The 14,322-nt window shown below is 37.0% G+C and overlaps 1 protein-coding gene across 1 annotated transcript in view; it reads right to left on the bottom strand.

Moving 5' to 3' along the window:
- Positions 1-1,102: 1,102 nt before the first annotated feature.
- The window catches only part of ODAM (odontogenic, ameloblast asssociated), a 16,832-nt gene continuing 3,612 nt past the window's right edge, over positions 1,103-14,322 (bottom strand). Inside the window, exons 5-9 of the mRNA XM_006896838.1 lie at positions 14,178-14,246; positions 6,229-6,339; positions 2,127-2,198; positions 1,377-1,538; positions 1,103-1,132 (exon numbers count right to left, since the gene is read on the bottom strand). Of these exons, the coding sequence (XP_006896900.1) occupies positions 1,103-1,132; positions 1,377-1,538; positions 2,127-2,198; positions 6,229-6,339; positions 14,178-14,246 (444 nt within the window). The remainder of the gene's footprint in view (positions 1,133-1,376; positions 1,539-2,126; positions 2,199-6,228; positions 6,340-14,177; positions 14,247-14,322) is intronic.

Below are 14,322 nucleotides of genomic sequence, written 5' to 3'. Positions count from 1 at the left end.
TCTTGTGCTATCCTCATCATCTCTGACACACGGAAGTCCATTTCTGAAGTCACTGTGTCAATTCGTGTCACTGGGAGTCTCCCACTCCTTCAAATGACTCTCTATCCTTCTAAGCATGATGCCCCTTCCCAAGGAATAGCCTCACCTAGCTACATGTCCAAAGTATGAAAGATGAAGCTTCATCATCTTTCAAGAAGTCCTGTGGTTGCACTTTTTCTGAGACATAACTATTTGTTCTTTTGACCATTTATGGGCTATCAAGTACTATTCTCCAATACGACAACTCAAAGGCATCAATTCATCTTCTGTCATCTTTATTCACTGTTAACCTCTCTGCTGCAAAGCAGGTGACTAAGAAGACCATGCCTGAATCAAGCACATCTGGAATTCCATTGGTTCCAAGGGCTTTATTTTTTGCCAATGCTTTCAGTGCAACTTGAACTTAATAATTCATTACCATTGGCTCTTGTTCATTTGGTACTTCCTTAAATTTACCAGAGTTAACTAATTATTTTGAGTACAATGATTCTCCTTCTTTTGATGTTTCCTGGATCATTCAAGACTGTGTCCATAACATCTCTCAATATTGCAACTTGAACCTTGAATTTGCTTTTCATTACATGGTGTTATAGCTGCCATTAAATAGAGTACAACCCATAGCAACCCTATGAACAGATCTAAACCTTGCTTGATCCTATACCATCCTCATCATATCTGATATGCTTGAGTCCATTGTTGAGGGTCTTCCTTTCTTTCTCTGACACTCTACCTTTCCCAGCACACAATGTCTTTATACAAGGACTGGTCATGTAATATCTCTCTCTCTCTTTCACTCTTATATTTATTATATTTTTTGTCAAAATTTGCCAACCTTATGGTGAGGCAAACACAATTCTAAAAAAATTTTTTTTCAATTCATAAAAATCCATAATTACTATTTTGATAGAGACTCAGAGGCACTAACATATTTTTCACAATCACTTTGGTAAGAACTTCAGTAATTATTCTGACTCTTTACCAACCTAATTTTCAACTTAAGATATATATAAAATGCACATCTTTTGGTAAATACCTACCGAAATTTCTGAGTGATCAGAACATTTTAGGGTTCACTGAAGCTATTGGTCTTGGACTGCAGAGAAAAAGACAGTTACAAGTTCTTATCATAAAATAATTAAAATGTTCTTATTAATTTATAATAAATAATTGTTTGCTTCCTTACTGAACATCAAATTAATATATACTAATATATCCAATATATTATTTCCCTGAATAAGTCTTAAAAATGGAACATTAATCTTATCTTTATACTTTACTTTTTTTTGGTATATTTTACTTCCAATGACAATTTTAACATAAAATGAACTTTTGTTTACCTTTTCTTCCATCAATTCCGGGTCAATAGTTGGGTTTACAGTAGAAGTGAAAATATTGCTTGTTCTGGGTTTTGGTGAACTTGAAGGCATGGAAATTCTTGTATCAGCATGCCTAGAGTCTGCCATTTCTTTCTGTAAGTATGCTATCACTCCTCCTGCTGGCTATAGAGAAGGAGAAGGGGGAGCTACAGGTTTAGTTAAAAATAGGAAAATATTCAAAGCAGCAGGATTGTGATAGAAAGTAAATATTTTATTTTAGAAGTAAATGAATCCAGGTGCTGATTGTGGAATAGATCATCAAGTACTCATATGCAAGTTAAAATTGAAGCTAAAGAAAATTATAGAAGAATCTGAAGCTTTTGCTGCAGAAGGTGTCAAGGATTTATATGGACTAAAAGCACAACAGAAAAAAGAAAAAAAGATTCTCACCACTGGGCCAAGTGGTGGCACCATGATCAATGGAGAGGAGATTCAGATTGTTAACAGTTACATCTTTTTCCAGTACATAATCAACACTTTTGGCACCATTAGTCAGGAAATCAAAAGATGAATTGTACTGGGAAAGTCTGCTCTCAGGGACCCCTCCAGAGTGCTAAAGATCACAGATGTCAATCAGAAGAGTAACATACACATACTTCATTCCATTATCTTTGTAATTGCTTGCTATGTATCAGAAAGGAGGGTCAATTATGGGTTCAAACTTGATTCTATATATCAACAAACAATATATAGGGTTTTAAGGAACCTTACCATAAGAACAGTTTCAGGGGCTGTGCCTATAAGAGGATCAATGACTATTTGCTGCTGTCTTCCTGGTATGACCTGAAAAATTAGAAAAATATAGTCTAAATTATCATTCTATAAAAATATGTTATTTTAACATCCTGGACAGTTAAGAAATTCCAAGATTTTTTGTTTTATTATTATTATTATTATTATTATTATTATTATTATTATATTAGTTTCTTTACAAAATTCGAGGACATTGTTTTTCGGACCCCACTTTTTCCTAGTTCAATTCCCCTTTCATCAAATTGTACAACCCCATTATTAATCCACCCCCCCACAACATCTTCATCCCTCCACTTCCACCCTTGTCCTCCCTGGGATCCTCATACTCATAATGGTTTTTTTCTATATCTGTCCTGTGGGACTATGTCAGTTCACTTATTATAATACTCTCCAGTCCCTTCCAAATTAGGTAATAATTTACAAAATCATTGTTGTTGAGTGCCATGTACTATTCCTTTGTTTGAATGTATCATAATTTCTCAATCCATCTGACTGATAACCCAATTATAAAATGGGCAAAAGATGTGGAAAGACTTTTCACAGAGGAATATATTTGAATGGCCAACAGACACATAAAGAATTGCTCAAAATCACTGGCAATAAAAGTGACACATACGAAAACCACAATGAGGTATCATCTCACTCCAGTAACAGTGACAAAGTTTAACAGGACAAGAAGTAATAAATGTTGGAGAGGATGTGGAGAGATAGGAACTCTTATACATTGTTGGTGAGATTGTAAAATGGTACAACCGTTCTGGAAGGCAGTTGGTGCTTCCTCAAAAAGCTGAACATAGAAATTCCTTATGACTCAGCTATTCCACTGCTTGGCATATACTCTGAGAAAATGAGAACTGAGGAACAAATGGAGACTTGTACACCAATATTCATAGCAGCATTATTCACCATCACCGAGAACAGAATAGTCTGAGAAATTATTGTACATTCATACGATGGAATACTACACAGCATGCAGGAACAATAATTTCCTAACTTCTTAAGTGAGTATCTTTTTTAAGTTGATATTTTAATGAAAGTTTATACAGAACTTGGATTTCCATTCATTCATTGTTGCACATTTTCCTCCCTGCCCACATACCCAGTTCACTTTTCTCTTAGAAAAAACGTTCTTTCATTGTTGGACCGTAGCTCCCCCTCCAGTCCACTTTACTATGCAGCTCTTATTCTGGATTGTTGTCATGCAAATAATACATAATCATATATTCCTTTTAAGCAATTCTATTCTTCATCTTTTTCAATGCAGTGTACATTATATATCCCCTCTTTTCTTAGTTTCCCCCAAACTTCTATGTCAGTCCTGTTTTATAACAATGGCATTATTCAGTATTTGTCCTTTTGTAACTGAGATATTTCAATCAGCAAAATGTTATTCAGGGTCACCCATTTTGTATAATATTTCTTGACTTCCTTATTTTTCAGTGCTGCATAGTATTCCTTTGTGTGAATATACCACAGCTTCTCTGTCTATTCATTTGTTGATAGGCAGTTGGGTTGTTTCCATCCCTTTGCTATTGTGAACTAGTATCTTAATGAAAAAAAAAACCCAAGAAACCAAAAACAAACCTTAAGAAAACCCTCCACAGTTTTTGCCATCAGGGAACCACCCTGATTCAACAGTTTTGCTTCTATCAACCTTCTTAGCATCTTGTTTAGTATTCACTGCTTAGCTATGTTTTCCTTGATGAATGTAAACAATCCTACAGAGCTCCAATATCAGACAAGGTTGTTTCTGAACATGAAGAATTAAAACAAAAATAAGGCCTCTTCATGATCATTCCTAAAGCAAAGCTACTGTAAAAGTTGAAAAATAGCTCAGTGTTGATTAATTTTATAAAGTATAATGGATGGGAATGATTACATGAAACACAATGTGAATGAAGGATAGTGTGAAACACAATGTATATGAACTTTGTAAGCAAACCAATTAAAAACCCCCTCCATTTATTTTTTTAAAAAAGAAAATCACGACGACAACAAACTGAGAACACAATTACAAAATGGGCAAAAGCCTTGGACTTTTCACAGAGGAAGATATTCAAATGATCAACAGACACATTAAAAAAATGCTCAAAATCAGTGGCAATAAGATAGATACAAAGCAAAACCACAATGAGATACCATCTAATTCCAGTAGCAGTGGCATAGTGTATTAGGACAGCAAGTGATAAATGTTTGAGAGGATATGATGAAATAGTAACTCTTACACTGTTTGTGGGACTATAAAATGGTACAACCAATCTAGAAGGCAATTTAGTGTTTCCTCAAAAAGCTGAACATAGACATAGCTATTCCACTGCTTGGAATATACCCCAATAAAATAAGAACCGAGGCACAAACGCAAAAAAAAAATCCAAAAAACCTCCCATATTTAATCTTAGGTTTGTATGCATGATGTTACACTAATGCTTGGGCGGGGCGGGGGGGGGGAAAGAATATATTTTGGCCAAGAGTTTATTAACCCTTTTATTGACTTTTTTTTTGTTTTGCACTAAAGATAATCTATTTAAAGTCGAGCTAAAAGCATCAGCCACTATAATTTCACAAGTTAAAATATAGCCCTATTCTTTTCCAATTTTTGTTGGAAGTTTCTGTTCTGTAGATGCATAATAAAACTATAAAAAGGACATAAGTTGTAGCTTCTAGTATACTGAATTGTGTCCTCCTAAAAGAAGAGAACATGTTGAATTCGTAGTCCTTGCCCCTTTGGATCTGATTTTGTCTGGAAATAAAGTTCTTTTGCCTTGAAAAAAAAAAGAAAGAAAAGAAAATCAAACCCCTTTATAATTGAGCTAATATATATGGCTCTCACTTCTTTCCAAATCAGTGTATTTTGTTGCTTTTGTCACACATCATTTTTCGTACTTTCTAAGTAACAATTGTGACCACAGTCATAAAGAGAAAACCTAACTCTAAGCGTCCTCATGCGTTTTGAGAACACCTAAAAAATAATAAACCAATGCTTTCTCAAAACCTCCCCAAAAGTCAACCAATATGAACCCAAGTCCTGTGAAAAGTCATATCAAAGGCATGCAGTTCTAATTCACCCAGTGCTCCGTGGGAGAAGGGTGGGCAATCTCCTTCAATGTGATCTACTGCCTCTGAAAAGCCACTGGAGAGTCAACTACGAGTGAGTTCTAACTCCACAGCATGCAACAACAAGAGGGGCAAGACCAACAGTCATTTCTTTAATTTGTCATATGGATTCTTCCTCATTACATTGAATGAATAAGTCCATGTTCATTCAACTAAAGTTGTATTCCTTATGGCTTTTTGTAATGTCACTGGCAGATTAAAAAGATTAGAATATAAGTAATTTTAATATTATGTTTTTAATAAAAGTGTTAAGTATGTGTCTACTTACCGGTTCTGCTTGTTGTAGAATGTACTCATATTGAGGATAAACTGGTACCTGTTAGAATTTTGGCAAACTAAATAAATGAATTGTATCATAACTTTTTAAATAAATGATTATATAACTATGTATCTTTTTATATTCTATTAAAATTCATTTTCAAAAGTCAAAATAATCCAGGTGATAAAATGAGTTATCATCAATTACTAAGAATTTTATTAACAGTGTATGCCTTTTAGGTCCAGATTTTCTCTGTCTTGACTAAACATGACTTAATTTGAATTAGGAAGTCACAAGTATCCCTTAGAGAACTCTGGTGGTCCACTAAGTTGTACTGCTATCGCAAAGAAATGTGGTTCAAATCCACCCCCTACTCTAAGGAAGAAGAATGGCCAATCTCCTCCTGAGTGATTTACAGCTTCTGAACACCTGCTGGAGGATCAACTCGATGGCTCACAATAACAACATACTTTTCTTGGTTCAAATTGACCAACAGTTTCTGGAAAGAAAGATGGGTAATTTTGTCCCAGGAAAATTTACATCCTCAGAAACTCAATGGAGGATAGCTATGAGTTTCTATGTACTTGAAGACAATGAGTTTGAGTTTTGAATATTCCCAGGAAATGTAGCTTATCCTCTTTATTCTCAAGTGGAGATAATGAGAAGAAAATGAAGCTTTTACTATACCTGAACCTCATATTGCTGCTGCCCTGTTTGTTGAGGTAATTGCGTAGAGGTAACTGTTTGTACAAGCTGTTCCCAGGGTAGATACATGTATACTGGATAGTATTGAAGCATCTGTTCATAACAAAGGAAATATGTATGAGATTTGTACAGAGATTCTTTTAACCTAAGCTATTTTTTTAAATATTCCATCAATTTTATTTTAAAATCATTTTTATTATCAAATGTGAGCAAAGGAACATTCAGAGCATCATTCTAAACTGTGGGAAATGTTTGCATCCCACATAATATTGAACTTGGTGGTTTTTAAGGTTACTCTGCCAAATACAATTAGTAGTAGTGGAATCAGTGTGGCTTTTGTGAAAAACGACATCTCAGAGATACTACATAAAAATTACTTTGTAAATTACTTTTGTCATTTAATAACAACAACAACAACATTATATACAAATTATTTGCAATGATCTAAGAGGAGACTATTTAGCATTTTTCCCTCTCTCTACCCTCTGCTTTTTTTTTTTTAGAATTATCATCTGTAGGGCATTTTTCTAATAAAGTCTATCACAATGAATGGAATGTTAAGAATGCATTATTTTAAAATTATTAACATTTAACTTAAATAGGCTATATGCAGTTTAGGGATATTTGGTGGCCCAGTGAGTAAGGAACTGCCAAAAGCAGGCAGTTCAAATGTACCACCTACTCCACAGAAAAAAAGGTTGACAACCTTTCCTTTTTGATCTATAGCCAGCCTTTGATAAGCTATGTTCAGCTATGAGCCAGTTCTGACTTGAGGGCATCTAACATTAACAAACCATATGAACAGTTGGTGGTTATTGTCATATCCGTTCCAGGGAACTACAACTGGATTCACAAAACATTAAGAACAATAACTCTGAACTTTGCCTTATCCTGAGTCAATTTCTCCCTGACAAATCTGACCACATTGCCATAACCAACGTGTCATCTGTCTCACTCAGGGTCTTCTCCTGCACTGATTCTTTACCATATTAAGCATGATGTCCTTCACCAGGGAATAATTCCTCCTGACAACATGCCCAAAGAATACGAGATGGAGCTCCGAAATGTTTGCCTCCACGAAGCAACCTGGTTTAATGCTTCCGGAGCAGATCTGTTTATTGTCTTGGCAGCCCATGGTATATTCAGTACTCTTCTCTAGCACCACAGGTCAAATGCATCAATTCTTCTTTGTCAACATTATTCATTTTCTAGCTCTAAAATCACAGCAAGTAATTGAGGAGACCATGGCCTGAATCAGGCAGGCACATCTGAGTTTTTAGAGTGACATCAACATTAGCACTTTAAAGACATCCTTGACAGCATATTTTCCCAATGCGACTTATCTTTTGATTTCCTGGCTGCTGGTGCCAAGCGTGTTGATTGTGGATCTGAGCAAGATGAAATAATTAACAACCTCAATTTTATCTCCATCTATCATGATGATGCATATTGGCATGGCAGTGAGGATTTTGTTTTCTTCATGTTGAAATTCAATCCATATTGAGTCCTCTACCTCCTGCAACAAACACTTTGAGCCCTCATCAGTCTTGGAAAGCTAGGTTATACGATCAGCATAACACAGATTGCTGATGAATCTTCTCCCAATCCTGATGCCTCATTCATTTTCATAAGGTGCAGCCTCCTGAACAATCTGTTCAGCATATAGATTGAAAATTTATGGAGATAGCAAATATCGTTGCCATACATCTTTCTTTCTTTCTTTCTTTCTTTCTTTCTTTCTTTCTTTCTTTCTTTCTTTCTTTCTTTCAGCTCAGGAGTTTGCATTATTTTTTTTTTATTTTAATGAACGTTTACATAGATTTTGAATTTCCATTCATTCATTCATTGTTGCATTTTTCTCCCTGCCCACCCCTCCACCCAGTTCACTCTTCTCTTGAAAAGGAAAAGAAAAATTCTTTCAATGGTATATGGATTGTATGCTATGCTTCTTTTTTTTATTTTGAACCTTGCAATATTCTCTTGTTCTGTTCAGACAGAAGCTTCCTGGTCTAGGTATAGGTTTTGCATGAACACAATCAAGTGTTCTGGAATTCCCATTCTTCTCAATGTTAGGCACAATTTATTGTGATTCACATAGTCAAATGCCTTTGGAAAATCAATAAAACACAAACAGACATCTTTCTGGCAATCTCTGCTTTCAGCTGAGATTTACCTGGCATCAGCAATGATATCCCTAATGCCAAATTTCAACCCAACTTGCATTTCTGGCAGCTCAAGAAATACTAGATTTTGAAAATTGGTTATTAACCTGACCAAGATGATATTAATGGAGATTATAGTTGATTTGAGAGCCACAATGGTTGGATCAGAAAAGTAATGATTTTTGGTGAATAGTATCATTAATATAAAATATATATCTAATTTTTTAAACCCAGTATATGATATTCATTTAAAGTCTAAGGTGTACCTGATCTTTTCAAACTCTTCCCATGCTACTGTAAGTTTGACAATAAATGTGGTTGTTGCTGGGTGTCAGTGAGTCAAGTACAACTCATAGTGATCTTCTGAACAAGAGATCTGAACCCTGTCCTACCTGTGCCATCCTCACACTTCCTGACACACTAGAGAACCATAGTGGCAATCACTGTATCAATCTATCTGATTAATCACTGTATCATTATGTCTTCCTCTCCTTTGCCATCTCTCTATATTTCTGAGCATCATGTACCTCTACTAGCAACATGCCCAAAGTATGTGAGGTGAAGCATTATTATCTTTTCCTCCAAAAAGCACTCTGGCTGCACTTACTTCAAGACATTTGTTTTTTAGTAGTCCATGGGATGTTCAGTAGTCTTTTTACAACACCACAGATCAAAGGCATCAATTCTTCTACCATTCTTATTTATTGTCCAGCTCTCAGATTCACAGCAAGTGATCAGAAAGACCGTGGCCTGATTTAGACACACCTTAGGTCTCAAACTCACATCATTAGTCCTCAATAATTCAGAGAGGTCCCTAACTGCAGACTTACCAAGAGCAATACTTCTCCTGATTTCCTGACTGCCAATACCAAGGATTCTGATTGTGGATCCAAGTAAAATGAAGTTATTGACAGTTCCAATCTTTTCTCCATCTATCACAATGTTGCCTATAGGTGTAGTGATAAGAATTTTTGTTTTCTAGATGATGAGATGCAGTCTATCCACTTCCTAAACCGCATGCCTCTGAAAACTCTATGCACATAGAAAAATGACAATAGTTATAGAACAAGGTTCAGGTCTTTTGTTCATAGGCTAGTTATGAGTTGTGCTTGACTCAATGACACTTAACAACAACAACAGCATTCTTTGTTCTTCTCCAATAAGTTCTTTAAGTCCTTCTAACTTTCAGCAAGCAAGGTTGTGTTATTTGCATAATGCAGGTTATTGATGAATCTTCTTCCAAACTTGATGCTACATTCTTCTTCATAGAGTCCATCTTCTCTAATAATTTGCTCAGCATACAGATTGAATAGATATAGAAAGACAATGCAGTCCTGGCACAACAGCATCTTGGTCTAGATATAAGTTTAGCATAAGTACAATTAAATGCTCTGGGATTCCAGTTCTCCTCAATATGAGCCATAACTTGTTATGATCCATGCAAGTTTGGCAATAAATAAAGAAGTAAAAAAAAGAATTTATGCCTTTGCATTGTATTGTTGGAGAAGAATACTGAATATCCCATGGGCAAACAAATCTGTCTTAGAGTAAGTGCAACTATGGTTCCTCTTACAGTAAGGAAATGAAACTTTATCTTATATGCTTTGAACATGCTGTCAAGAGGAGAAGTCCTAGGAAAAGGACAGCATGCTGGGAAAGGTGGAAGATCAGAGAAAGAAAGGCAGACTCCCTCCCACCCCCGATCACATGGATTGACACAGTGACTGTAACAGCGGACTTTAGTATATCAGAGATTGTGAGGATGGTACAGGATAGGGCAGAGTTCATACCTTGGTTCATAGGTTATCTATGAGTCACAATCAACTTGATGACAGCTACCAAAGATATACTATAAAACTCAGCCTAATATTCTGGTAGCCTAGTAGTAAAAAGCTGCACTGCAGTCTCAAAGGCATGCAGTTCAAATGCACCAACAGCTCTACAGAAGATGGACAATCTCCTTCAATGCTATTTACTGCCTCCGAAAATCAACTGAAGGGTCAGCTATTGGTCAGGTACAACTCTTTGGCACATAAGAACAAAAGCCTAATATTGAAAGATATTTTTCATAGTAATATAATGATGTCAATTGACCAAAAGGAGAGGATTTTTATCCTCTTTATGCTGAGCTTCGATGTGCACCTAAGATGACAGTTCGCCTTCTGCAGCAAATGCTTTAAGCCCTCTTCAATTTGGGCAAGCAAGGTTGTGTCTTCAGCATAAAGCAGGCTGTTGATAAGCCTTCCTCCATGTCTTCCTGACACCACATTCTTCCTCACAAAATCCAGCCACCTGAATGATCAGTTCCACATATAGTTTGAAAGGATACGGAGATAAAATGGATCCCTGACATACAGCTATCCAGATTTTGAACCATGCAGAGTTTCCTTGACTAGGGAGGACAGAAGGAGAGTGGATGCTTTTGAGCTGTGGTGCTGGAGAAGGGTACTGAATGTACCATGGACTGCCAGGAAAACAAACAGATTCATCTTGGAGAGGATTAAACCAAGCTACTCCTTGGAGGCAAAGATTCTGGGGCTTGGTGTGACATACTTTGGACATGTTGCCAGGAGGGACGGGTCCTTGGAGAGGGAAATCATGCTTGGGAGGGTGGAGGGACAGCGCAGGAGGGGAAGACCCTCTATGAGATGGATTGATTTGGTGACTGGGGTAATCGGGATGGGTGTGTCAGAGGCGGTGCGGTTGGCGCAGGATAGAGCAGGGTTTAGAGCTGTTTTGCATAGGGTCGCTATGAGTCGGAAACGACTTGATGGCACATAACAACAACAATTCTGAGGACTGCTTCCTGGTCTAAGTAAAGATTTTACATGAGCACAGTCCAGTACTCTGGGATTCCAGTTCTCCTCAAGGGTAGCCACAATTTGTTGTGATATACACAGTCAAATGACTTTGCATAGCTAAGTAAACACAGATAGACATTGCTCTGATACTTTTTGCTTTCAGCCAAAATCTATCTGCCATTGATGATGATGCATCTAGTGCCACAACCTTTTCTAAACCCAGCTTGAATTTCTGGTGCTTCTGTCAATGGACTGTTCCAGTCATTTTTGGATAATCGTCAGCAGGATTTTGCTTGGGTGTGGTATTCTTCAATAATTTTCACAGTATGTCTTGTCACCTTTTTTTGGAATGGGAATAAATATGGATCTCTCTCAGTCAGTTGGCCAGGTGATCATCCAGATTTCTTGTCCTCCAGATTTCTTGGCACAACGTGGTTGGCATGTCCAGAACAGTATCGTTTTGTGGAAATATATCAATTGATAGTCAATCAATTCCTTGGGCCTTGTTTTTTGCCAATTCCTCCAGAGCAGCTTGAACTTCCTTGTTCATCACCATGACTCGATCATATGTTGTTTCATGAAATTCTTCTGGTCAACCAATTTTTTTTTCTTTAGTACAATGACTTTGTGTTCACTCTCCATATTTTTTATTGCTTCCTGGATTATCTAACGTTCTGCCCATGGCCTGCCTAAATATTCTAATTCTAGGCTTTGAATTTGTTTTTCAATTCCTTCAGTCTAAGAAGAGAATGAAGTTAACAATTTCAGCTTGCTCAGCTTCAAAATCAGTACTCATGGCTATAGCAGTCAGGAAACCAAAAGATTAATCATATTAGGGATATCTTCCATCAGGGATAACTCCAGAGTACTAAAGAACATCAATGTCAGTCTAGAACCTAAAGTGTGCCTGATTAAGGTGATGGTCTTCGCACTTATTTGCTATGCATCAGAGAGCTGGACAATGAATAAAGATGACAGAAGAAAAATTGATGCCTTTGAGTTGTAGTGCTAGAAAAGAATATTGAATATACCATAGACTTCCAAGAGAACAAACAGGTTTGTATTGGAGAGGGCGAAACCAAGTTTCTGCTTGGAGGCAAGGATTTTGAACACCATCTCATATATTTTGGGCTCAGTCCTTTAAGAAGGACATCATACTTGAAAGGGCTGATGGACAGAACAGGGAAGGCAGATCCGGGATGAGACAGATTGATCCGGTAACTGGGATAATAGGCGTAGTTATATTGGAGACAGTGATACAGGCTCAGGTTAGGACAGGGTTCACAGCTATGGAAAACAGGGTCACTATGAGTGGCAGGTGACTTGGTGGCACATTGTTGTTGTTATGTGCTGTTAAGTCACTTGCCACTCATAGTGACCCTGTGTGCAACAGCCCTATCCCCTACTCTATCCTGTGTCAATCTTGTCTCTCACACATCTACCCACATCACCACAATCACTCAATCAATCCATCTCATCAAGGATCTTCTTCTTTTGTGCTGTCCCTCTACCCTCCCAAGAATAACATCCTTTTCTAAGGACTGGTCCTTCTTTGCAACATGTCCAAATATGTCAGATGAAGCTTCATAATCCTTCCCTACAAAGAGAAACCTGGTTTGACTCTCTTTAGGACAAACCTTTTCTCCTTTCAGTCTATGGTATATTCAGTACTCTTCCCCAGCACCAAAGCTCAAAGGCATCAACTATCCTTTTATCATCTCCAGTCATTGTCCAGTTTTCTGATGCATAGCAAGTAATTGCAAAAATCATGGCCTGAATCAGGCACACTTTAGTCTGCAGATTGACATTGTTGCTCTTCAGTACTTTGGAGAGGCCTCTGACAGCAGACTTTCCTGGTGAAATTAATCTTTTAATTTCCTGACTGCTGGTACCAAGAGTGTTAATTGTGGAGCCTAGTAAATGGAAGCTGTTAATAACCTTAATCTCTTCATCATATATCATGATGCTGCCAATAGGCTCAGTGGTGAGAATCTTTGTTTTCTTGATGTTGAGCTTTAATCCATATTTAAGGCTGCAGTCCTTGACCTTCTGAAACAAGTGCTTCATAACAACAGCAATAATAATATAACTGATGTACTGATGTACTTTTGAGTCAGTACTGACTCAGAGCTGACCCTCCAACAGGTTTTCAGAGGCAGTAAATCACCTGAGAGGAGATTGTCCATCCTTCTTCAGTGGAGTTACATAGTGGATTTGATTTGCTTGCCTTCAGATTTGCAGCACAACTTGTTACTACCAAGACACCAGAGCTTAGTTGAATATATATATATAAAGCTTTTCTTAGATCATCTTTTTTTCATAAGTAACTGCTATTTGATTGTAAAACACATCATTAAATTGAAAATGTACAAGAGCTTGGAATGATTTTGGCCTGAATTTCATAATGACCAAAAAACATAGATAAGTACTTTCATGACTAAATATCATACAATATCAGTTCAGAGGTAGTTAATTTAACCTCTAGACTAAACTTCTTATTGGTTTCCAAGCACCAGAACTTTAGATACAGAGAGAGTATGACAGTGGTTCAGTAAATGCTTCTATTTTCAACCTACTTATGGCCTGGAACTCCAAGAGTTCTGGGGACTCCTTACCTGCCACAGTTCAGGAACTGTTAACTAGGCATAATGTCAAGCAATGGAAACTATAACAGCAATGATGTGTCCCAGGCAGTGAAGTCATTGTATGGTTTTCTCTGGTGGCCTAGTGGTATGAATCTGTGCTTACAATCTTGAAGGCGTGTGGTTTGAATCCACCAGCTGTTCTGTGTAAAAAGGAAGAGCAATCTCTTCCCATGTGATTTATTGCCTCTTAACAAACACACACACACACACACACACACACACACACACACACACACACACAGAGAGAGAGAGAGAGAGAGAGAGAATCTTGTAATGGGAATCAGAACTAGAAATGTAGTATTTCACTAGAGATAGTATGTAACCAACTTTTCTGTGGTATTTATCTGTGCTTGGTCTTGGGGAATTTTGAAAGAGAATATATAAGGCATAACCTGCCAAGAAAAGTATCATAAAATGTTATACTGTTGTTGTTGTTGTTATGTGCCGTCGAGTAGCCTGCGACTCATA

This window comes from Elephantulus edwardii, unplaced genomic scaffold (assembly GCF_000299155.1).
Source record: "Elephantulus edwardii isolate Elephantulus edwardi_28Jun2011 unplaced genomic scaffold, EleEdw1.0 scaffold00192, whole genome shotgun sequence".
In the NCBI taxonomy this organism is placed as follows: Eukaryota; Metazoa; Chordata; class Mammalia; order Macroscelidea; family Macroscelididae; genus Elephantulus; species Elephantulus edwardii.
This window is presented reverse-complemented; position numbering and strand designations above follow the sequence as displayed.